The sequence below is a fragment of the Larus michahellis genome, chromosome Z (assembly GCF_964199755.1).
Source record: "Larus michahellis chromosome Z, bLarMic1.1, whole genome shotgun sequence".
Classification (NCBI taxonomy): Eukaryota; Metazoa; Chordata; class Aves; order Charadriiformes; family Laridae; genus Larus; species Larus michahellis.
The window spans coordinates 2,030,064-2,055,451 of record NC_133930.1 but is presented as its reverse complement, the minus strand read 5'-3'; the positions used below and the strand labels follow the sequence as shown (position 1 = coordinate 2,055,451).

Below are 25,388 nucleotides of genomic sequence, written 5' to 3'. Positions count from 1 at the left end.
AAATTTCTCAATGGATTCAGTGTTTATAGGAACTCTCTGATTTCTTCTTTTTCCCCCTATACAATGATTTAGACATTAAAAGCTGGAGACATAGCTTGCAAGATTAAACGCCATATTTCCAGGAGGAAAATTTGGTTCAAAAGCACAAACGTGAGAATGCCAGAAAGAAGTTATCAGGAGGACAGAATTATAGAATTGTTTGGATTGGAAAGGACCTTTAAAGGCCATCTAGTCCAAGCCCCCGGCCGTGAGCAGGAGACATCTTCAACTAGATCAGGTTGCTCAGAGCCCCGTCCAACCTGGCCTTGAACCCCTCCAGGGATGGGGCATCTCCCACCTCTCTGGGCAACCTGGGCCAGGGGCTCACCACCCTCACTCCAAAGAATTTCTTCCTCAGAGCTCATCTCAATCTGCCGCCTTTTAGTTTAAAGCCGTTACCCCTTGTCCTATCACAGCAGGCCCTACTACAGTCCCTCCCCAGCTTTCCTGGAGCCCCTTGAGGGACTGGCAGGGGCTGGAAGGTCTCCGCGGAGCCTTCTCTTCTCCAGGCTGAACCCCCCCAGCTCTCTCAGCCTGTCCTCCCAGCAGAGGGGCTCCAGCCCTCCCAGCATCTCCGGGGCCTCCTCTGGCCCCGCTCCAACAGCTCCGTGTCCTTCTGCTGTTGGTGCCCCAGAGCTGGAGGCAGCACTGCAGGGGGGTCTCCCCCGAGCGGAGCAGAGGGGCAGAATCCCCCCCCTCGCCCTGCTGCCCACGCTGCTGGGGATGCAGCCCAGGCTGCGGGGGGTTTCTGGGCCGCGAGAGCACGTTGCCGGCTCGTGTTGAGCTTCTCATCCACCAACACCCCCAAGTCCTTCTGCTCAGGGCTGCTCTCCATCCATTCTCCGCCCAGCCTGTATTGATACCAGGGCTTGCTTGGATGTTTTAGCAGATAAGGGAGCTGCAAGAAGCACCTCTGCTGTGATAAAGGCGAGAGGGTGTATGCGTGTGACTTCAGGGTTAGTGATGGAGAAGGAGCTAGATCTCTTACCCAGTTACGGATAGCTGAAGTTATGGAGCAAGGTCTTGCAGCTTGATTTTTATTTTTTTTTTTTTCAGTAGTTATAACCACGTATTTTCTGAACTAGAAACCTTTATCTTCCAGCCATTGTGATAATGCGTATATTTGAACTGGGATTAGAACAACACAGTCATGCTTCTTTTCTTTCTTAACTCAAACCTGTGGCGATGTTACGTATTCATAGAAAAAGAGCATTTCCAATTTTAAAAAGATACTTTTGGAAGTTGGGGCGTACAATTATGTTTATCCATCATGTAGTCCAGCGCCATGGAATGCTGCTTTTGCGTATCTGTTCTGGGTTTTTAAGATGAGGATCGAGGTGGTCTACTGCAAAATGTGATTGAAAATGTCAAGGAAAATTAGTTTCCTGCCGATGATAAAGATAGAGCCAAATGGAGAGGCACAGGTGTGTGTGTTTGCTTTGGATTTCCTTGGTACTACTGTTCTCTGTGGTCGAGTGAATCAGCTCTTGCTGCCGTCTGGGGTGGGATTCATGCCAGGAGCAAATTGGAAGCAAACTTCCCTCTTCCCTGTGCCCATCACTCCGGCTTTTCTGGAATGTGGGGGTTTCTGCGGTCTGGCAGGTGGCAGTAAACAGCAGGACCGTACCAGTGTGTTTCTGGCTTTTAATTGCAAGGAAATTGTCGCACAATGGGCACCGCTGTTCAGCGGTGACTGGGAGGTAGCTACCCCGTGAGTTAAGCATCTTAAAGGAAAAATCTTTTCTTTGCATCTTCCTTTGGTCTCAGGATGGAGATGGGATCCCCCTGATCTTAGGTAATGCCTTTCATCAGGAGACGGCACAACATTTTATCAGGGCGGTTCCTGTCCTTGCTTCTGGTTGTCCAGAGGGAGAAAATGAAATAGAGAGAAGTAACTTTCTTGAAGTCATCTCCCAAACCAAAAAGAGAAGCAATGAAGTGTCACAAAGGCTGCAAAACATCAGTCCCTTGACCTGCCCAGTGGGCAGAGCTGCCTTTCCTGCCCACGAAACAGCCTGGTGTGTGCTGGGAGTCACAGAATGGTGGGGGTAGGAAGGGACCTCTGGAGGTCATCTAGTCCAACCCCCTGCCAGAGCAGGGTCACCCAGAGCAGGTGGCACAGGAACGTGTCCAGGAGGGTTTGGAATATCTCCAGAGAAGGAGACTGCACAGCCTCTCTGGGCAGCCTCTTCCAGGGCTCTGGCACCCTCAAAGGAAAGAAGTTGTTCCTCGTGTTCAGATGGAACTTCCCGTGTTCCAGATTGTGCCCGTTGCCCCTTGTCCTGTCACCGGGCACCACTGAGAAGAGTCTGGCCCCATCCTCTTGACACCCGCCCTTTAGCTATTGCTGAGCATTGATGGGATCCCCTCTCAGGCTTCTCTTCTCCAGGCTGACCAGCCCCAGGGCCCTCAGCCTTTCCTCAGCAGAGAGCTGCTCCAGTCCCTGGATCATCTTTGTAGCCCTCGGCTGGACTCTCTCCAGCAGTTCCCTGTCCTTCTTGAACGGGGGAGCCCAGAACTGGACCCAGTGCTCCAGCTGTGGCCTCCCCAGGGCAGAGCAGAGGGGGAGGATGACCTCCCTCCACCTGCTGGCCACGCTCTTTTTAATGCCCCCCAGGAGACCACTGGCCTTCTTGGCCACAAGGGCACGTTGCTGCCTCGTGCGCAACTTGTTGTCCACTAGGACTCCAAGGTCTTTTTCCACAGAGCTGCTTTCCAGCAGGTCAGCCCCAACCTGTACCGGTGCATGGGGTTATTCCTCCCCAGGTGCAGGACCCTACACTTAGCCTTGTTGAACTTCATTAGGTTCCTCTCTGCCCAACTCTCTGGCCTGTCCAGGTCTTGCTGAATGGTGGCACAGCCTTCTGGAGTTGGTGCTTGAAGACTTGCGATGTTGTGATGGGGTCCTGGGGACGCACACAGGGTCTCTGTCTTAGACTAAATTGCATGGCAGGTCTCAGTAGGGTTGGCCTCACAGGTCCAGAGCTGCCTGCGAGGTGTTGGGCAGGAGGAGCTGATGGGACCTTGGTGCTGTCCAGGTCTGTGCTCTGCAGAATCGCCACTGACCAAGTGAAAAATCGTGATGAGAAACCATCACGCTAAAAAATTCCCAAGCAGCTCTCACGTAATATAAACGATGATTTTACGTTTTCTTCCAGGGGAAAACTGTGGAGCTTCATGAGTCAATTAACACTTTATAAATTATTTTGAGATCAGTGGAAAAATAGCCTTGTGTAAATGCACCATATATTACCTGCAAAAGCTAAAAAGATGCCACCGTGCCTTTTAACTACTCTTCTCCTGTTTTCTCTCTCTGATTTGATTTATTTGCACTTAGCGTCCTTTTTGAAGTCAGAATGCTGGTTTTTGAACAGCTCCTTCCAAAATGCTGGTATTCCCACTTGGGGAAAGGAAGGAAAAAAAAAACCCTGCTTTTCACATATTACATGATTTTCTCTGAATTGACAGGGCCACCCAAGCTGCGCTTGGGGTCAGCTTCCTTTATTTTGCGCTAAGAACCTCTAGCACCGCCACAATATATCCTCGTCTAACCCTGACGTATGGAGCAGAGAGATGCAAACATGGAACATATAATATTCTCTATACGGTCGTAAAGAAGGAGGGGAAATGAGGATAACCATGCAGAAAACGTAACACTGCGGCACTCGCTGGGGCAGTTTGGTTCGATGTAACCTCTCCTGCGCCACTGATATAAAGCAAACTTGAAGTCGGAGATGCTATGCTATAAAATATTCAAGTTACTTATTGGCGCTGAAGGCTACTGCTGATTTATCTTAGATTTGTGGTAAAGCAAGACAATGCTGTAGTATTCAACCAGAACAGAGCTAGCAGGTCGCTGCATTTTAATGGACTGTGGTTTCCAGTGATGTTATTACTCTTATCGTCGTTATCTTTTTCTTTCAGAGAAGAGCTAAGCCCTGGCACAACAGACCATTTTATCAGCAGAGGTTTGTTGGTGCCATGGGCAAGAAAATGGCCAGTGATAGAAAGGAGCATCCCATTAAAATCAGCAGCACTTAAGTCATTGAGAACATGTACATAAATAAAGCAGGATTTGATTCCCTGCATGCAAGACCTTCAAGAGTAGCCAGTGGCTTTTCCTGGGAGACAGGAGAGTGTTTGATCTCCTGAGATGGAGATGGGCAGGGACACCTCCCACCAGCTCAGGTTGCTCCAAGCCCCGGCCAATCTGGCCTTGAACCCCTCCAGGGATGGGGCAGCCACAGCTTCTCTGGGCAACCTGGGCCAGGGGCTCAGGACCCTCACAGCAAACAATTTCTTCCTCACATCTCATCTCAATCTCCTGTCTTTCAGTGTAAAACCGTTTCCCCTCGTCCCATGGCTCCCCTCCCTGCTCCAGAGTCCCTCCCCAGCTTTCCTGGAGCCCCTTGAGGGACTGGCAGGGGCTGGAAGGTCTCCGCGGAGCCTTCTCTGCTCCAGGCTGAACCCCCCCAGCTCTCTCAGCCTGTCCTCCCAGCAGAGGGGCTCCAGCCCTCCCAGCATCTCCGGGGCCTCCTCTGGCCCCGCTCCAACAGCTCCGTGTCCTTCTGCTGTTGGTGCCCCAGAGCTGGAGGCAGCACTGCAGGGGGGTCTCCCCCGAGCGGAGCAGAGGGGCAGAATCCCCCCCTCGCCCTGCTGCCCACGCTGCTGGGGATGCAGCCCAGGCTGCGGGGGGTTTCTGAGTTTTATAATGTCCATATCTGAGGGAGTTCAGGTTCTGGCTATTTTCTCTCCCCAGGCCTGGCCCTGGCCTTTGGTCAGGAGTATTTTGACGGCACGGCACAGCGTTACCCAGCAGTTCTCGCCTCCCTTTTCTTGCCATTTGCTTAATCTTTCCACTTGTACATGCAGTGCCCCGTGCCTACGCGGCATTGAACCAGTCCTGTTTGTGTGTAATAACGGGAATAACAGAGCCGTAACACCTACTGAGGCCCTTGGGAATTGCTGTAACACAAATATCACTGCTGCTAAATGGTTACTTATACACAACGATAGCCGGTGATTTAGGGTTGCCTGCTAATGCTCAATAAAATGCCAATTGGGTCTGCGTTTCTCAAGTTGGTATTTGCCTCTGCCTGCATTTCTTCCAGTTTAATGGCCATAGCGAGAGTGTGCTGTGCTCAGTTAATTCATTTATTGCGCTGTATTTCAGGATGGGCCCTCGACATGCTTTGACCAAATTTGCCTCGTAAAAAGATACGTCACGTGATTCAAAAGCTTTACCGGCCTACAGATTTATTAGTAAATCTGGCAGCCCCAAATTACTCGCTGGTTTTAGTTTCTTTCCTGAGGAAGCCACTGGTTTCTTGGGGGTAGGGGCAATAGTAATTTTACTTATTTAAATGATTGGGAAAAAGGATGGAGGCCGAATCCTAATGTGTGGAAAAGCACGTTTAAATAGATCTTCCATAAATAAATACTATGGGCTTATAAGGAATTGATTATTTGAGAGAAATATTGCTACCTATAATGGTAGAACAATTATAACCTGATTCTTTACGTGTTCAGCTGTGTAGTGTGTGATGTCTTCCCTCATATGGATCACATGCTGTTGCAATTTGTCCTTGAAGACAAATAAAACCAAAATGTCCAGCCAATATAATTAAAAAAAAATACAATTCTTGTGTCTTGGGAACAATTGCAATAGCTTGGGGTGGGGGGTTATTTTATCCTTAAACCTTAGCTTTGTGATCCTTCCCGTAAGCAGAAAACGCAGGGTTTATACTATAAAGGGGAAGAATATAGCGGAAATGAAAGATCTTAAAAATATGAAATGAAGTTCAAAAGTGTTAGCCAACTGAGAAAAATCATTTAACATCCCATTTAATGTCTCATTTAAGTCCTATATTATTTCTGACGTGCGGTGTGCTGCATGACTTTGAATTTTTTGGATGGGCACCATCGTATCACGTGTAATCTGTCAGAACTGCTTTTCCAATTAATTTGTTCTCTCTCTAGATTTTTGGGTTTTTTTTGCTGTCGGGTGAAATATCGTGTAGCTGATGTCCTGGTGGGAAGAGGATGTAAGAAGTCAGGTGTGTGAGGCGAAGAGGTGTCCATGGGTGCATGGCTGAAGTGGCAGTCTGGTGAAGTCCCTGCTGACTGGAAAAGGGGAAACGTAATCCCCATTTTCAAAAAGGGAAAGAAGGAGGAACCAGGGAACTAGAGGCCAGTCAGTCTCACCTCCGTGCCTGGTAAGGTTATGGAGCAGATCCTCCTGGAGGCACTGCCGAGGCAGAAGAATAACGAAGAGGTGATTGGGTACAATCAACACGGCTTCACCAAGGGCAACTCGTGCCTGACAAACGCGGTGGCCTTCTATGAGAAGGTCACAACATCAACAGACAAGGGGAGAGCAACTGACAGTCATTTACCCGGACCTGAGCAAAGCCTTTGACACTGTCCCGCATGACACCCTGGTCTCCAAGCTGATAAAATACGGGTTTGATGGACTGACAATTCAGTGGATAAAGAACTGGCTCGACGGCCGCACCCAAAGAGTGGCTGTCAAGGGGTCCACGCCCAAGTGGAGGCCAGTGACAAGTGGAGTCCCTCAGGGATCAGTACTGGGACCGGTCTTGTTTAACATCTTCGTCAGCAACATGGACAGTGGCATTGAGTGCACCCTCAGCAGGTTTGCCGACGACACCAAGCTGTGTGGGGCGGCTGACACGCTGGAGGGAAGGGATGCCATCCAGAGGGACCTGGACAGGCTGGAGAGGTGGGCCCATGCCAACCTCAGGAAGTTCAACAAGACCAAGTGCAGGGTCCTCCATCTGGGTCGGGGCAATCCCAAGCACCGATATGGGCTGGGCAGTGACTGGCTTGAGAGCAGCCCTGGAGGAAAGGACTTGGGGGTGCTGGTGGACGAGAGGCTCCACATGAGCCCTCAGTGTGCACTAGCAGCCCAGAAAGCCCATCGTATTCTGGGCCGCATCAGGAGAAGCGTGGCCAGCAGGTCGAGGGAGGTGATTCTCCCCCTCTACTCCACTCTCCTGAGACCCCACCTGGAGTACTGCCTCCAGTTCTGGAGCCCCTGCTACAAGAGAAATATGGCCATGCTGGAACGTGTCCAGAGAAGGGCCACGAGGATGAACAGGTTGCCCGGAGAGGTGGTGGAAGCCCCATCCCTGGAAGTTTTTAAGGCCAGGCTGGATGGGGCTCTGAGCAACCTGATCCAGTGGGAGGTGTCCCTGGCCATCGCAGGGGGGTTGGAACTAGAGGATGTTTAAGGTCCCTTCCAACCCTGACAATTCTATGATTCTAAGTGTGCCATCTCCAGAGGCATTGCCAGTCCCTGTAGAACCATGGTTGACCGTGGCCTGAGGGGAATTCCCACCTTTCAGGGGTGAAAAGTCATGTTCATGGTGCTCAGATCGCACTGCGACAAATCCACTGGGACGCGGGTACAGTAAATAAGTTGATGGATGTGCTTTGAAGCTTCTCAGTGGAATGGAATGAGAGGAGATGGAACTAAAGCATGTTTTCATGCAGCATGTCAGATAATGGTCTAGAGAAAGGATAAACTTTTAAGATTTTGGGGTTTTTTTCCTTGTCTCTTGAACTATGTTGCAGCACTTGAGAGGAATGGATGCCTCCTGTGGCATAGTTAAACCTATCGGGGATTGAGCTGCTTCACACCCCGTGGGTTTGCATACAATATCTAAACATCCTGTTTTCTCATCTTTATTAAGGATGGAAGATATTCCCAGCCCGTGCTTGTGGAGTCAAAGTTTGACGTTCATGCTCTGGGAAGTTTGTCCAAACAAAGTTCCTTGACCTGTAGTGTCCCTTTAATCACTAGTGGCGCGTCCTGCCCCTGGGGAACTGCAGTTAGCTTTACTAGAATAAGTGGCTTTCGAAGATTTTCACCAGGCAAGAGCCATGGAAATGGATGCCCACCTGAAACAAACCCTAAAAGCACAAAACAGCTGAAAGGAAGCGAAATGGACGACAGCCAGAACTTCTCAGGTGCTGCATTTGCATCTTGTACTCCAGTGCTTCCCATCCTTCCCATCTTCTTCCTTGGTTTGACATCGCCTTGTGCAATCCTCTCTGCTTCTTCTCCCAAGCAGCCTCTGTCTCTGCGTTCAGGCGGTTATGGAAGAGCCACGTGTAGCTCAGCACACTTAGCCCGTGCCCTGTGCGTTGGAGATGCCCAGCGCTTGCACTCGATGAGTTAAAATAAATTTCCCCGTGCGTTTGCATCTGAAGCTTCTGAAACCTCTGATGAATCTTTTTATTTTTCTTGTGAGAGTTTGCACGTCTGTCCCAGTCCTTGAGAAAGTCTGGTCTCCAGCACAAGCGAGATGATCTCGGCTGAAGATGAGCGGTATTTGACAATGGAGAGTTTTGAATTGATCTTTTCTTTAAATAGGTCCTGTGAGCTCGCGGCATTAAGTGCCTTGAACTAGAAGGCTGATGCCTTGGCCTTGATTTGATCTTCTGTGAGTAGTCAACGGAGGAGGGAGCAGAGGAGCAGCTTTTTGTTGTGAGTTGCATCAGTAGTAATTTATGTATGTTCTGGCTTTTCAAAGCACTGTAGAAGGATAGTCCATGACTGGATTAGGGGAAGGGAACATACATAAACATGGTCTCTGCTGTCTGGGCAGAATCTGTTATTCAGAGTAACAGAGTCCTACCCCTCCTTTCTCTGCACAGACTGACCTTCCATGTGTCAGAACTGGTCTGTCACGTCAGAAACACCCATTGCCATCATTGGAGAATAAACCACAGTTCACATTGCGTTAGGCATTTCAGGTTTCGGAAAGATGAGGCTCAAAGCAGACAGCCGGATCCAGAAGCCACAGCGGGTGGGGTTTGCATGACAGGTTTGCGGTAGTCATGTAGACCACACTAACCCTTACTGGGTCTGCTGGGGCTAACTGGTACTGTTGTGCTGTGCAAGCTTCACTTGGGTAGTGGCTTAGGTATGCATTTAGCACTGGTTCATAGAATGGTTTAGGTTGGAAGGGACCCTTAAAGATCATCTAGTTGCAACCTCCTGCCCTGGGCAGGGACACCTCCCACTAGACCCCGTCCAACCTGGCCTTGAACCCCTCCAGGGATGGGGCAGCCACAGCTTCTCTGGGCAACCTGGGCCAGGGGCTCACCACCCTCAGAGTGAAAAATTTCTTGCTCAGATCTCATCTCAATCTCCCCTCTTCCAGTTCAGCAGGGTTTTCACTCTGGCTGCTGTTGTCCCATGATACCACTCAGCTCGGTGCTGTTGGTGGTGGCCCAGGACAACCAGGAGGCAGGGGTGACTGCATGGCTGCTCCTTCCATCTTCCAGTGCCAGGGATGCCTCCGTCCTGCTTGAAGACTGTTCATTTATTAGAAGGTGGGCTGGAGTTACGCCTAATTACTCTGAAGGTCTTCTCAAGGTGGTTCTGAAGTACTTTAAATGGGCAAGTCACAAAAATATCATGTTACATTTCTAGACTGTTACATCAAGAGATTGCTGGTCCGCTCAGGGCATCTTTATAATACTTCTGCGGTGCTTTATGGAAGAGAAGTCGCTGTTCCAAGTGCAGGGCTTTAAATATTATGGACTCGAATGCTGCTAGCACCAGCGAACTCCCGGTGCATGGCGCGCAAATGAGAGCACCTGCTTTTTTTATTGTTTCAAATAGGGATTTTGAAATATGGCCCTTTTTTTTAGATTCTTCAGCGATTAAAAAAAGGCTTGTTTTCTTCTTGCTTATTTCCTGTTTGACGAGCAGATTTGATGATTTCATTGGCGACAGGCGGGAAGCCTGTTCTGCTCGCTGGCTGCAAGCCACGAGTGCTGGCAAGAGCAGCCGACAAGAAGATGAAGAGATTTACACCCTCTGATTTGTGTACTAACAGGGGCAAAGCAGTAGGTGGGCTTGTCGGTGGATGATAAAAATTTAGGGTAGTATTTCTTTTCCCGACGCAGGTGTATTGTACTACTGTGAATGGCAGTGAGTTGCCCTCACAGAGATTCTGTATATCATGCGGGCTTGTTAATAAATATTAGCAGTTGTGTTGCTTTGACTGTCTACTGTGCTTTCAGACTAGATAGAAAGAAGAAATTTTTTACGCTGAGGTTGGTAAGACCCTGGCCCAGGTTGCCCAGAGAAGCTGTGGCTGCCCCATCCCTGGAGGGGTTCAAGGCCAGGTTGGCCGGGGCTTGGAGCAACCTGGTCTAGTTGAAGGTAGAATCATGGAATTGCCTAGGTTGGAAGGGACCTTTCAGATCATTGAGTCCAACCATCAACCTGACACTGACAAAAACCACCACTAAACCATATCTCTAAGCACCACGTCTACCCAGCTTTTAAATACCTCCAGGGATGGTGAATCCACCACTGCCCTGGGCAGCCTCTTCCAATGCTTGACAACCCTGAAATTTTTCCCAATATCCATCCTAAATCTCCCCTGGCACAACCTGAGGCTGTTTCCCCTTGTCCTGTCACTTGTTCCTTGGGAGAAGAGACCGTCCCCCCCCCGCCCCCCCCGGCTACCCCCTCCTTTCAGGGAGCTGCCGCGAGCGAGAAGGTCTCCCCTCAGCCTCCTCTTCTCCAGGCTGAACACCCCCAGCTCCCTCAGCCGCTCCTCACCAGACTTGTGCTCCAGACCCCTCACCAGCTGCGTTGCCCTTCTCTGGACACGCTCCAGCCCCTCAAGGTCTTTCTTGTGGTGAGGGGCCCCAAACTGGACACAGCCCTCGAGGTGGGGCCTCCCCAGTGCTGAGTGCAGGAGGATGGCCACTGCCCCAGTCCTGCTGTCCACACTGTTCCTGACACAGGCCAGGATGCTGGTGGGCCTCCTTGGCCACCTGGGCACACTGCTGGCTCATATTCAGCTGCTGTTGAGCAACACCCCCAGGTCCTTTTCCGTTGGGCAGCTCTCCAGCCGCTCTGCCCCAGGCCTGGAGCGTCCATGGGGTTGGTGTGAGCCAGGTGTCCCTGCTCATGGCAGGGGGGTTGGACTAGATGACTGTTAAATGTCTCTTCCAAGCCTAACTACTCGATGGTTCTTTGATTTTATTTTTTTTCCCCTTTCTCTTTGAGAAGTCAGGAAATAGTCTTAAGCTGCCAGCTGTGGCTGTATGCTGTAGAAACTGTGAGAGAGGAACTAGATCCACCCCACTGCGTGAATGGCCGTAGGGAGCTATAGGTGTGGAGCTCTGGAGATTCATGTTCTACCTGTGGCTATAAGAAGGACATAGTTTCAAGGCGTGATCTTGAAGAACGACACATTTGGTTCTCATGAACTCTGGAACGCCGACAAATCTGTAGAATGAAGAGCAAAGCAATCTCGACGGTTGTACTTGAATTATTTGCTTAAAATGGAAATATTTTTTGTTCTGAACGTATCCTGCATATGTGGGACATTCAGGCACAACCGCTTTGTGCTAGTGCTTCCAATCGGAAAGAAAGATCTGCGAAGACTAAGTAGAACTGACCACAGAGGCATTGAATCCTTGATGAAAATCCCCCTACAGCATAAATATGTGGATGGAAAAAATAGATTGTTTCCATGCGTTAGGCTGAGGGAAGCCAGCAAGCGAGCTGCGTAAAAGGTGACAAGTAAATTAGATTCTAAAATTCTTGCAGTTTTGATAATCTGGGCTGACATCAGTAACAAAGGTTAGGGAAAAGTCTTTTTTCAGAATAATAAGTTCATTTATTTCTTGTGATAGGTAAGAGGCATCAAAGGGCAGATCCTGGCTTCATCTTCCTTCAGGCTAGTCTTTTGTGGTGGAATTAGATTGCTGCCAAGAATTGGTGCTGTAATATTTGTAATGGACTGTACATGCTGGGAGAGAAAATTGCTGTGCTGGAGGAGACCTCTATGTGCCCCCGCACTGGAAGAGGGGAAATTTTCTTCCTACGTGGAAGAGAACTTATGGTTCACGAGTTATGGTTTCTGTCTCATCTCCAGTGAGTTCAACAGCGCTTGTGTGAACGTGTCCACACGAGGGTAGGGTTGATGGAGGAACAGATGGCTTCTGACCCTTCCTCTCCACGTCATTTAAGAGGAGACATGGTGTTTCTCCTGGCATGATATCAGGAACCTGATCTAACAGTAGACTATGAGGATTAAAACCTCCTCAAAAGATGAGGATGCCTGGGACGCTTCATGGCGAAGTAGCATCAGGGTTGCAAGTGTTTGAGCCTAAACTCTCCCCTAAATCCTCTTTTGTATATCGATTTATACATTACTATTGCTTTTACAGTCAACTATAAAATCTGTACCTTGTTTCTTTGACTTTGGTCTAAGTTGACCCAGCACAGAGATTCTCTCCAGAGCTGTGTTACTATTCGAGGTCAACTAAATTCTCCTCCTCCCAGAAGGGCTGTGGAGAGAGAAGTGCAGGGATTGCCCCTTTCCGTCTTGACGGTGCAGCTGGGAGGGCTGGCTAAAGACTAGAGGACTTCACAGCAGGAATGTCAGGATGCGTTTTCCAGTGCGATAATCGAATGCGAAGTACAAGTTGCAGAAATAATTGGTCTCGCCCTTAAATGTGCAGGCTAAAAAAAGCCATCGCAGTTTGGCTCTCCTGAAATGAGGCCAAATGCTTTGTTTGGCTGGGAGTTTGGGATGAATCTGGCTGAAAACATCTAAGCTGCTTTCATTCCCCTGGCACGAAGCAGGATGAGTCACTCCTCGATCCAAAAGCAATGAGGCACATGCTAAGAGGCCAGCAGAAGAGCATGTGAAGTGGGTATTTTTTTGACACTTGCTCAATGAGTCTGAACCATAATAGTGTCTGTTTTAAAGTCTTCCTTCGCTATTTTCTTTTTTAGGGTGTCTGGTGATGGTTGTCCCAAAGTTTTCTTTGCAGGAAGTACATTGTCAGCCCCTCTCCAGTAGAGCCCGCAGGCTTGAGTTGTGCTTTAAGCTCGTTCCCTTACAAGGATTTTCCTCCTTTCTGCTGAAAACCTGAGAACTCGGCGTAAACCTTACTTTCCTCTCCTGCCTTGGCTAATCCCTGAGCTGTATTTCTGTTTGTTTCAGTTTGTGGGTACCCCGAAAGAAACTCCCACTCAGTTTTATAGAAGGGAAGGGAACAGTGGTAGATTTACAGAAGAGCTGGGAGATCCTGGTTTGAACCCCTGCTTCCCTTGGATTTCTCCTGTGACCCTGAGCGAGCAAGTCGCTCGCTGTAGCATTTCCAAAAGTGCCTAAAAAAAACCCCAAGGAACCCTGCTCGGTTAGAAACTGCCACATCTTATAAGCTGCTGGGGTGCCAGTTGCTGTGGCTTTGCTGCCTTCCAATGTTTTAACCTGTATCTCGGCGACTCCGTTCCTCATCTATGAAATTGAAATGATCTTATCTCCTGTTTGCAGAAGAATACAAATCAAAGGCTGTGATGCACTCGGATTTTTATGTATACACACGTATAATAATTAATCGAAATGATTGTGGACATAACTATATAACTAGCTGTACTTGGGTTAATCTGGAGCTATTTGGGCCTGCCTGCCACTGTGCTTCATAAGTAATTACTTGGATCTCAATACCCAATTTGAATGCCAAGCCCACGTCGATCCTTATCTCCCGCTGACAGGGCCGTAGACCGGAGTCATCCTTGTTGAAGTCTGACTTCTTAAATCAGACTTCCAGACATTAAACTCTGTCTGTTCTTCCTTCGGTTGCAGCTGCTGGAGGCTCAGGGGCACGGACACCTGCATTTCGGTATCTCCACAGGGCAGCGATGGTGGGTTACTGCTGGGTTGCTGCAGAAATGACAGCTGGGAAAACAGAAAATAGCAAATTAGAGTCTCAGTTACTTTTCAATATCTTATTTTTTGATGGAATAGTTTAGGGTAGAGGTGACGGCATTATAGCAGCCTTCCAGCATGTGAAGGGGGCCTACAAGAAAGCTGAGAGGGGCTTTTTACAAGGGCATGTAGTGATAGGACGAGGGGGAGTGGTTTTAAACTGGAAGAGGGGAGGTTGAGATGGGATCTGAGGAAGAAATTGTTTGCTGTGAGGGTGGTGAGCCCCTGGCCCAGGTTGCCCAGAGAAGCGGTGGCTGCCCCATCCCTGGAGGGGTTCAAGGCCAGGTTGGCCGGGGCTTGGAGCAACCTGTTGTGGTGGGAGGTGTCCCTGCCCAGGGCAGGGGGTGGCACTGGGTGGCCTTTAATGTCCCTTCCAACCCAAACCATTCTGTCATATGTGATGTTGACTATATTGTCATTACCCACAATTTATGTTGTTTCAAACAGCCATGCTAACTTCTAGCTAAGTTTGCTGATGTGCATCTCCAGAGTCAGGAGAAATCGAGGCGATTGTATGTTCGCATCATAAATCAAAACCATCGGAGACGCTCATATTCCCTCTTTCACAGAGTATTTCTGTGTGTTTGATCTCCCCGTGTCCGTGCATTGCAGCCGGAGTTGCAGCGCTTTGTGTTCACGGGTGAAGCTTGGGATTTAAATATGCTCTGCATAGTCAGAGTGCTGAATGTGGTTTGTGTTTAAAATTAAAAAAAAAAATAGTAAAAAATGAGAGATCCTGCCTTGTTTGTAGTGGTCATGAGCTCTTAATTGATTAATCCCAGCTGGGTATCAATACAATTAACATGTAGTCGCTTAATTTAGGTAATGTCAAGGGGTTCCCCAGCCAGGGGAGGGCAAGAGGGATTCCTCTCTGCCTGTCTGGAGGAAGGCTCCACTCCGCACTGAGTTAGGTGGGAAGCCATGGGAGATGGCTGGTCTAATTTAGGTGTAAAGGCCAAATGCTCACACATTAATGCTGTTTATATATTTTTAGCTTGGGCACGTAAACTTGAGCGGCTAGTAAGAGATCATCCATGGTCTCCTGTATCCCGTGCCAATGGCTGAAGCAAAGGGAGCAGCTGGAAATGGGGACTGTAGAGCAAATTAGTGTCTTCTTGCTGCGATTTTGCGTTTCCTCTGGCATAGTTCCAGTACAGGCCCAGGTTGATGACTTATTTGAAATAGTCAGCTCCTAGCAGGGTGAAGTATTTCCCTTACCAGACACAAGTGTGAGGAGCAGTTGAACTTTTCTCTTGCTGGAAATAGGTAATAGTAAGTAGGCCTGTAATTACTCGATGTGTCGTCGTCTCGCCTCGTCGGCTCTCGAAGCACCGGGCAGGTTTCCATCCTTGGCTTCTCAGACAGTCGGACACCTTCCTCTCCTTCGCTTCGCACCGAGGTGCCCTTTGTGGCAAATTGGTTTAACTTCCATCTCTATAAACCTTAACTGCCCACGTTTCATATATAAAAAATGCAAAGGCATAAAATCTCTTATTAATATTCATTTTATTGTAATATTTAAATCCATCCCTTTGAGTCCTTCTCATTAGGCTGACAGCCGGTACTAGGAGTGGCTGCCTGGTCCCGGACTGTGCCAATACTTTATATAAAAAGTATTTCTAAATGCATATTGGTAACTTGTTGATTATTTTTTTCCCCCCAGTTAGTTTCTTCTAAATCGGAAGTCTGAGTGTCCAGCTCTTCATCGGTTTTATCTCCTCGGAGGTGAACGGCTCTCACTCCCATGAGAATGGGGTTTGCAACAAGGAGGAGAACAGTTTATTTAGCTCCTGTTTCTATGAAAGAACCCAAGTGCCACGTCTGTTCTCGGATTATTAGAACTCTGTCGGTCTTGTTCTGATGCTCCTGCGGCACATTGCTCCCTGCAAATCTTTTCAGAATTGTAAATGGGAGCTAGCAAACGCAAAAGAATATAGAGAGTAACTAAAGTATAGCACTTTTTTGGAAACCAGCCCGTGGAAGAGAGAATTAGGCGGCAGTTTGTAAAATATTTACATTTCCAGATTCGCTCACCCATGCCCGCTCTCTTTCCTATTTTCTGAAGCGAGCAGAAGGAAATCACTGTTTTTCATTACCTTGGTTTCTTGCCCTTCAGCTATTATGTGAATTGAAAGTGAAAAAAAGGTCTTGTCTTGATGTTAAGTAACCTTGCAGCCTTTAATTTGAAACAAACAAAGCATTTAAAGCAGTTCTTCTCTGGGGGATTGTACTGAGTGCTACTAAATTGCTGAATATTTAATAGCTAAACATGTTCCAGACCCTGAGGTCTGTCCCCCAAATGATAAGCCTTTTTATTAACTGAACTTTAATTGCTTAATAATTGGGTCTTCTGGAAGGAAAGATGGGGATCCTGATAGGCTGCCAACCGGACTGCACGGTAAATCGGAGCCGGGTACCGCTTCCAATTAAGTTTCCTAAGTAGGTTTTGGGTAGAACGGAGGGAGGTGCATCTGCGCCCCTTTGGCCATGGCCGTGGATCTGCAATCTTTAATTCCAGAGTCCGTCTCGGAAAGTGACTTTCTCAGAATGCATTTGCTGGTCCGTTCCCTTGAGCCAGCTCCCGACAACCCAAACATCTGCATAGCTTCAAAAACTGTCTTTAAAATAAATGAGCGTAAGCCAGGAGAGCCGTAAAGCCCCAATGATAGTTTTAAGATCTCGTATGTTATGGTCTTGCAGAGAGATGGATGAGTTCTGAACGTAACCATGGGAAAAGGTGGTTGGTGTCTTTTCACTGGGAACACAGCAAAAGGTTTTTTGCAACATCCTGGTCTGTTATGCAGAGACTTTTATTATGTGGTTTGTTGTTTTTGTTTAATCTTTAAAAGAAAAAGGGTTGGGATACCTGCAGGAAGGGAGATGGGGCAGAGCGCGAGCTGCCTGTGCGCAGGGGGATGGCGGGAGAAATAAGAAGTCACGCCGTGAATCACATTAGGATTAGGTCAGTCTGCACTAGAACTAAGACTATCACTATTTTCTTTGCCGAAGGAGGAAGCTGTTGGGATTATCGTAGGGATTTCTGAGGAGGGGGGAAAAAAAGTCTGGTTGTTTTCATCCTAGTTTTTACAGTAAATTGTTAGATTTAGCTGTTGTTCCTCCTGGAAAAGTCTGCAGTTTTCAACAGCTTTCCATCACTGTTCACACTGTGTTTATCTTCAATTATTTATGTTGGTTTTTTTTAATTAAAGCGTTGAGTGCTTCTATTTTTCTAGCTTGCACCAGCTTTGCTGGGGGTGAAAAGCTGTTACTTGTGCGTCTGTGCCAATAGCTCGGCTGGAAAGTAGCATCCTCACTGTAAGGAGGGTGGATGGGGTCAGGAACGACTGCCTCTTCTTGGCTCGCTTTGTTCAGAGGGATAACGTGGAAACACGGCAATTAGGGAATACCACTCCTCACACCACAGCAGATTCACATCGGCGCTTTTTCACGGGTGGCAATGCCATTAGGAAGCCTTCGCGGAGCCAGTTTCAGACTTGCCAAAGAATGTCCCTGCTTCAGCTCGTTGGGAGCGTTTCACCCAGGGTGGGAGACCTCATCCTTGGAGATGCTCTGGGACACAGGAGCAACATGTTGGAGGAGAACTGAGACAAGAGATGGTGGGGGCCAAAATCACACCAGGAAATAGGTGTTTGAACCGGGGAATGAACGTGGGGCTCCCACTAAACTGTCTTTTCTAGTACACATCATTCCCCAATACGCTGATTTGCTGAATGTTTGGGTGGCATTTTAGTGTCTGGAAAGTTGGGGGCTTTATTCTTTGCTTCCCCAGCTTCTTTAATAGCCCCTACTGACAGCTCCCTTTGGAAAACCTGGCTGATAGGATGTAGAAGATGCTTGTTTCTTGTATACTCTTTGGTGGCTTTTAGTGTCCTCTCTTAACACCTCTCCTCTGAGGACAGACTGAGGGAGTTGGGGTTGTTCAGTCTGGAGAAAAGAAGGCTCCGAGGACACCTTCTGGTGGCCTACCAGTCTCTTAAGGGGGCCTACAAGAAAGCTGGGGAGGGACTTTTCAGGATGTCGGGTAATGGTAGGACTAGAGGGAATGGATTAAAACTAGAGATGGGTCGATTCAGACTGGACATTAGGAAGAAGTTCTTCCCCATGAGGGTGGTGAGACACTGGAACAGGTTGCCCAGAGAGGTGGTGGAAGCCCCATCCCTGGAAGTCTTTAAGGCCAGGCTGGATGGGGCTCTGAGCAACCTGATCCAGTGGGAGGTGTCCCTGTCCAGGGCAGGGGGTTGGAACTAGAGGATCTTTGAGGTCCCTTCCAACCCTGACAATTGTATGTTTCTATGATTAAGTTTTTCACTCTGTCACCACTTGGTGCATGTCTGCCCACCCTTCTGAGTGGATGGTATTTACTGGTATGGCTTCCCAGAGTCCCTGCAGGCAGATGGGCTTGCCCGACCAGGCTTGGGGCTGCTGGGGCCGTTTCTAGGGACTGGCCAGGACTAGAGCCAGAGCAGGTCCCCAAAATGTCCACACTATCTCTAGCACATCCCTGATCCAAGCAGTGGCTTTGGCTTATCTTTTGATTTGTCCTTATCATACTTGGCTGGGAAGAGGGCTGATTTTTTTTTTTCCTCTCTTCTTCTCTCTTCACCTCTCTTATGCTATTTGTAAAGCAGCAATGATTCCAGGTAACGAAGTCCACGATCTTGACGTCATCTTTCACTTGCACTTTGAATTTTGCAGACCGTGTCCTGTCCTTGATGGGTTTTTCTCCCGTAGCTCGGGAGGGACATGGTTGGTCCTCCTGCTTTTGTGCTGAGTGAGGCTGGGGCATCTGGGGGTCGTGCAATTAAAGCTCCCAGCTCTGCTCTCCTGCCCTTACAAAGCAAAAATATTTCAAGGGAAACCAGACGCAGGCCACTTCTCCTTTGAAGTATTTGATTATGTGACCCAGGTAACTTATTTAGCAGAGGCTTTTGAGAGTCTTTTTCCTTTTATTTGGAGGGAAGGAGAAATGCAGCAAGATGCGACTGTAACATTTTCCTAACCTTCCGTAGGTTTAGTTGCACTTTCCTTTGAACACCACCCTCTTCTGAGCAGTGTGAATTGCGTGATGGCATATCTGTACTTTGACAAAGTTGTTCCTGAGTGGGTTTGTTACTCTTTATGTTGATAACGCATCTTTTCTTTGCTGTTAACGAGTCTAGTTTACAAAGGAAGGTGTTAGTCACCCTGCCATTATAGCAATCTCCAAGCAGTTTTCAGAATATCACTTTTTTTTTTTTACTTATTTATTTAGTCAGGATTGTTAACAAATTCTAAATCAGCATGGAAACAGTGTGCGACTTCTATTTTCAGCAGCTATATAATTGCCTGCTTTTTTTTTTTTTCCCCTTGTGTTTGCAGGACCACTGAGGTTCCTTTCCCAGACAGAATCTGTCACGGCTTTCGCAGGAGACACGATTCTGCTCAAGTGTGAAGTTGTCGGGGAGCCCATGCCCGTGGTACACTGGCAGCGAAACCAGGAGGACTTGTTCCCGAGCCCGGGTGACCCGCGGGTGGCCGTCCTGCCCTCCGGAGCTTTACAGATCAGCAGGGTTCAGCATGGGGACAGCGGGATCTACAGATGTCTGGCCAAAAACCCAGCCAGTTCAAGAACTGGAAACGATGCCGAAGTCAGAGTTTTGGCAGGTAAGAACTAGACCCTTCTATACCGCCTTTCTCTCCTGCCTGGTCGTGTCCTTTGGTTCTCTGAAAGAGCAGTCACTCCTCCTGGGGCAGCTAGGCTGATCTATCCCCCTTTCTCTCCAGTTACTTCTACAAGCTTCCAAGTTCTTCTTCACATGGAAGAGCCTGGAGACCTTTAGAAGCAGTTGGATGCAAAGGTGAGGCGTTGACACCATAGGAAAGTATTCATGCTGCCTGACTTCCAAGTACCAAATTTAGATATGCTTGAAGCTGGTCTCTTTGACATGGTCAATGGAGAGAGGGAAGTACTTCTCACCTCAGAGCACCCTAATTATTGTCCCAGAGCGCTCTCTGGAAGAGCTCCTCTCACCCTGTTGATTGGGAAGGCAATCTGGTGGGATTGGCTGCTGAATTTACCTACTCAAAGTTAGATTGCTTGGATGCTTCAGTGCCTGGTGTGATCTGCCAAGTTGGCCAGAGTGCAGTTTGGGATCTGACACCATTTAACTGGGACAGGTAATGTTCCTAAATTCCATGCCAAGTGAGCATCTTGCTCTCTCTCGTAATAAACTCATCAACTAAATAGATGGTTTACCACTGCAGTATAGTACCAAGAACCGAGCGCCAGGAGAGTGGTTTGAAAAAGGTATCGCTGCGAAATCTCCTTCCTTTCTAGTTCTACACGCTAACATGTAAGCGCTAATGAAGTGGGACAGAGATGTTGTATTTTTAGAAACTTTTTACACATGAATTTTCTAGACGAATGTTGTCGGCTTGCATGATTTCTCCCTGAGAGGTAACTGAGCAGGATTCTCAGACTTCTGAGGTGGTCCACATGCTATTGAAATCAGGAAGGCCGGGATCAGTCCTAGGGAAGTGTCCATGTGCTCACAACATGTGAAACTTGATGAGATCGTCCACACTTCTAGGAGTGGTTTATAACAGCTCCTATTGCAGTGGAATTTGGGGGATTACAGTTCCTCTTGTGTTTTGCGATTTGACACCAAAAGAGACAAACTAAACCCCCTCACCCTCTAAACCTGGGATTACAAACCAAAGCCGTGTCCTCGCTCTCCGCTGCAGTAGTAGATGCTGATTCTTTTTGGAGCTGCAAAGCAAAATAACAACCAGAACAGCCAAAGACCACATCACCTGGTTCCCTGCAGGTTTTTCCCTGTCTTTTTGGGGACCAGATTTTGTGCCCGATCTCCGTAGCGTGGACCTGTTCCCCATGTGTTGGTTTATCTAATGGGCTGCCCGAGGGAGGCTGCCCTTGGGGCTTCCAAGCGCATCATGAGCCTGAAAGCCGTGTGTCGTTCCTTACGCATTGGGCAGTGCTGGAGGCATTCGTGCCTCCACGATTGTGGAATCACAGAGTGGTTTGGGTTGGAAAGGGACCTCAAGGATCATCTAGTCCAACCCCCTGCCCTGGGCAGGGACACCTCCCACCAGCCCAGGTTGCTCCAAGCCCCGTCCAACCTGGCCTTGAACCCCTCCAGGGATGGGGCAGCCACAGCTTCTCTGGGCAACCTGTTCCAGCATCTCTTATTGATGGCAATGAGAGCCGTGGGGGAAAAAACACCTATTTTTTTTTTTTTCCAGATGTCTTGATTAAAATTAAGAAAATCACAAGACTTTGCATTTTAGAGAGACCGGGAAGATTTCTCTCAGCCTCCTCAGGTCCTCAGAGTATTGTTAATTTGTCATGTGTCTACATTGCTGATCATTTGAGGATGGATGGATGTTTCTTCCTGTTCCCAGTTTCGGTTGTTAACATCCTGGCTAAATGGCCTCTCTCAGGCTGTCTATAGGAGAGAGGGGAATTAATTTATCTTTCCCTAGCATGTTAAAATTTTATACCAGGGAAACACTGGAGCAAATAATGAGGAAAATATAGAACAAGGGAACTAGTGGAGTCCGTTAGAGTTTGGCTTAGGGCAAGCAGCACAAGGTCTCATTTCTGAATAATGTGAGCAGACAGCAGCTCTTATAAGAAATGAGTGGTGCTCCTGAAACAAAAATTCAGATCTTATTGAGCCTCTTGGGAGTTTTGTTCTCGTGTGCACGCTTTGATGCTTCAGAGCTATCTGATACTTTGCTGCTAATTCTGCCTCTCCTGTTTTTCGCCTGTTGGTAGAAATCTGTCTTCAGTTTGCAGCTCTCCTCTTCCATAATTAGTGAAGGCAGAATACTCTTGTTGGCCTTTTTCCCCTGGTTAGTGAGGAGAAAAAAAAAAGTGAAAGTTTTAAATCCTATTCAAAGGAACAGGCAACAAAACCAAACAAAAAGGTTAGGTAGTATGTCATAATTCTCTATTTTTAAAACGCTGCTGTTCCTACAGTGAGTGGTTGTGATTTGTTTGACCGCACAGCATATCTGTCAGGATTTGTGGCAAAACTGACCACCATCCTGGCAGATAACGTCTAATCATCTCTCCAGCTTCCAAAGAGAACGCAAGAAAAAAGAAGGAGGGGTAAACATCTTTCGTCATTTAGTTTCTTTAGTCGAAGCGCCTGCGGCTTAAATATTTGATTTGATGTTGTGGTGGGTCTGGAGATGTCTGTATCTCCTGATAGGAAAAAAAAAAAAAAAATCATCATCCAATATGAATACGGGTAAGAAAAACAAAAAAAAATGGATGAAGGAATTACTGATTTCCTGCACAAAAAAAGTAGAATTCAGCCTACCAGACCTGATGTGGTTTAACTCTCCAGGTAATAGGAATAGGTGAGCCTCCAACCTCTATAACTAAAGAGAAATAGTTCGTAGGTGCTTAATGTGTCTGAAAGGTGGGGCAAGGCACTGGGCATCGAAGTTTTTACTTTGATAAGTAAAAGACACTTTACAAGTGACTGTTTTCCTATGTGCAGCTCGGTTCTGCCTGGGGAAGCTCTGGAAGGGGCGGATTCTCCCCCCAGCGCATCCATAAACACATTTCCCGAACAGCCCCAGCCTCAATAAATCCTCCGTCAGAAACCAGAAGGACCCAGCCCACGCGAGAACAGATTTTGAAGTGCCTTTATAGAAAAGCTCAGCAAACCTGAGCAAAACTCTTGAGGAGTTTATAATGTGTCAGGTTTTATCTGTTGCTCTTAATTTTACGAGTGGCCGTTGCAGCTTTTTGCAGAAAGCTCCTTTCAAATGCGTATTTATTTTTTTTTTTCACCTTTCTACCTTCTTTTCTCTGAGGTCCAGAAACTTCCAGGTTAAAAATTTTCAGCAAATAATGAAAACGTAGGGAATGCGTATTCAGAGATAACTACATGCGCTCATCTAATAATTTAGAGGGAATAATGCTACCGTACGAAAAGGAAAGCAGATCATCTCGTACAAACGGGCACTAAGGAATTAATTCTTAGCGCAATTCGTTGCTTCTGTAAATTAAGGAGGAAGTTTCTTCGGGAGGTCTGTACGCTTCAGAAACACAGATGGCATTTTAAAAGCAGAAGTTGAGTAGTTCGGTGCCTGGAAGCTATTAATTCTCTGTTTATAAATAATAATCCTGCATTTATCCTTAGCCGTTCAAGTAATCTGCCGCTGTGCTGTTGTCTGTTCTGGAGGTTCCTCCTCTGTCCCCGAGCCTCTCCGCTGAGCTGCGGTGCGAGATAACGGTAACGATATCATGTAATGCCTTCATATTTAATGCGGAGAGAATTTGGCTGCTGCTGCGTGATTCAGCTCCTTCCTCGTGGTTGCACTTTAGAGAAGGAAAACGGCAGCAAAACGGACCGAGTGGGAATGGATCCCCCAAGAAGGAATTAGGAAGGAGAGGTGAATGGTCAGGTTTAAGTGAGTGTGTGCAGAAGTTGCCTCGTGCGCTCAGGCTTGCTTTGATGCTTAGGTGACTCCGCTTTGTAAAAGAACAACGACGTTAAAAGCTCAGTGTGACCCCGCAATGTGCGCTGGAGGCCCAGAAACCCCCCGCAGCCTGGGCTGCATCCCCAGCAGCGTGGGCAGCAGGGCGAGGGGGGGATTCTGCCCCTCTGCTCCGCTCGGGGGAGACCCCCCTGCAGTGCTGCCTCCAGCTCTGGGGCACCAACAGCAGAAGGACACGGAGCTGTTGGAGCGGGGCCAGAGGAGGCCCCGGAGATGCTGGGAGGGCTGGAGCCCCTCTGCTGGGAGGACAGGCTGAGAGAGCTGGGGGGGTTCAGCCTGGAGAAGAGAAGGCTCCGCGGAGACCTTCCAGCCCCTTCCAGTCCCTCAAGGGGCTCCAGGAAAGCTGGGGAGGGACTCTGGAGCAGGGAGGGGAGCCATGGGACGAGGGGGAATGGTTTTAAACTGGAAGAGGGGAGATTGAGATGAGATCTGAGGAAGAAATTCTTTGGTGTGAGGGTGGTGAGCCCCTGGCCCAGGTTGCCCAGAGAAGCTGTGGCTGCCCCATCCCTGGAGGGGTTCAAGGCCAGGTTGGCCGAGGCTTGGAGCAACCTGGTCTGGTGGGAGGTGTCCCTGCCCAGGGCAGGGGGGTGGAACTAGATGATCTTGAAGGTCTCTTACAACCCATTCTATGAATGTTAGACTTACTTAAATTCAGCATAACATCGTGGTAGTGACAAAGCTAATACAGTAACCGCTGTCTTAGCTTGATTTTGAATAGTCATGTCAACACAGGAGGTATCTTCTCTGAGGACATTCAATTTGCTAAATATCTGTCTGGGAAACAAAAAGGGGTGGAATATACTGAGTTACGTTGGTTGGTATGAGTTTGTTGTTTAATATGAGTTTTATCATTAAACTTAGTCATGAGGAAGGTCTGGCAAAGTTGAAGCACACAATGGCTTTGAAGCTCAGCCATCCGTTCCTCATGCAGCACACTGAGCTTGTGTCGGGTCCAGAGCTAAAGATTTCTTCTCATCTTTCATACCTTGGAAGGATCCCTGCGTTGATGTACGTTCCCTAACGGCCACTAATTGTCTGAGTCAGGTCTTTACCTTATTCTTAACCTTTACAGTGTTTATTCTTAGATGAAAACAGATGGAGCCCACTTAAAATAAATACTGAACTTGTGGATTTATTTTTTTTTTTAATATAACCAATTTCACGTTTATGTTCCCCAGCGCCTATTTCCTGCCAGGGGTCCCTTGCCCTAATTTCGACTAGTGCCTATAAAAACCAAACAACAACAGAGCAACCAACCAAAAACCTCAGCAAAAAAAAGTCTCATTTATAGATGTAGAAATTGCAGAGGCGATGCAGGATACCAGAGGTGCATCCGGACCCCGGTATAAGCTGAACTCGTTTAAACAACGTATATTTTGGGGCTCAGTTAGCGGCCAGGTGACGCAGGCCAGCGTGGGAAGGATGCTCGGGGAGGGATTTCGGTTCCATGAAAACCGGCTGAATACCAGCTTCCAGTTCGAGGCAGCAGCTGAGGGAGTGAAGGTTGATAAATTAATAATAGTTCAGAAAAGAATTATAGTGTTTACTGTACATAGCCTGCCTTTTGGTAAACACAGGGGAAATTTTGTACTTTATCCAGGAGATCTTTATAGACTCGCTGTTAGTGTGCTCTGTAAGCACTTACTTGGGCGAAAAGGCTCTTTAATCTGCAATTTTTTATAAACTGCATGAAAAACTAATGACTGGAAACCTGAAGCTGTATTCTTGCACGCGGAAAAAAGTTAAATGCTTAAACCCCATAATAGCCATTGGAACTGTTTGTATTTGTACTGAATTTTCCATCAGCTGCATTTAAATCAAGGCTGGATTTTTAGGCGCTGCTCCTCCTGCCTTTCAAACCCAGCAGTAAATTAAATGGATTAAAAGCCTTGTCCTGAGCAGCGTACCCAGTGTGGGCATCACTTGTGCTGCTGAACTGGGATAATCTCTATTAAAATATTAATTTTTACCTCATTAGGAGAGGACCATTTGGATGGGGTATGCCCTGTCACAGAACATGCTGCCTTATGCAGC

The 25,388-nt window shown here is 47.8% G+C and overlaps 1 protein-coding gene across 2 annotated transcripts in view; it reads left to right on the top strand.

Moving 5' to 3' along the window:
• The window catches only part of DCC (DCC netrin 1 receptor), a 592,501-nt gene that overhangs the window by 263,294 nt on the left and 303,819 nt on the right, over positions 1 to 25,388 (top strand). For both annotated transcript variants that reach the window (XM_074568848.1, XM_074568847.1), the window contains exon 3: positions 19,197 to 19,481. In XM_074568848.1, the coding sequence (XP_074424949.1) occupies positions 19,197 to 19,481 (285 nt within the window). The remainder of the gene's footprint in view (positions 1 to 19,196; positions 19,482 to 25,388) is intronic.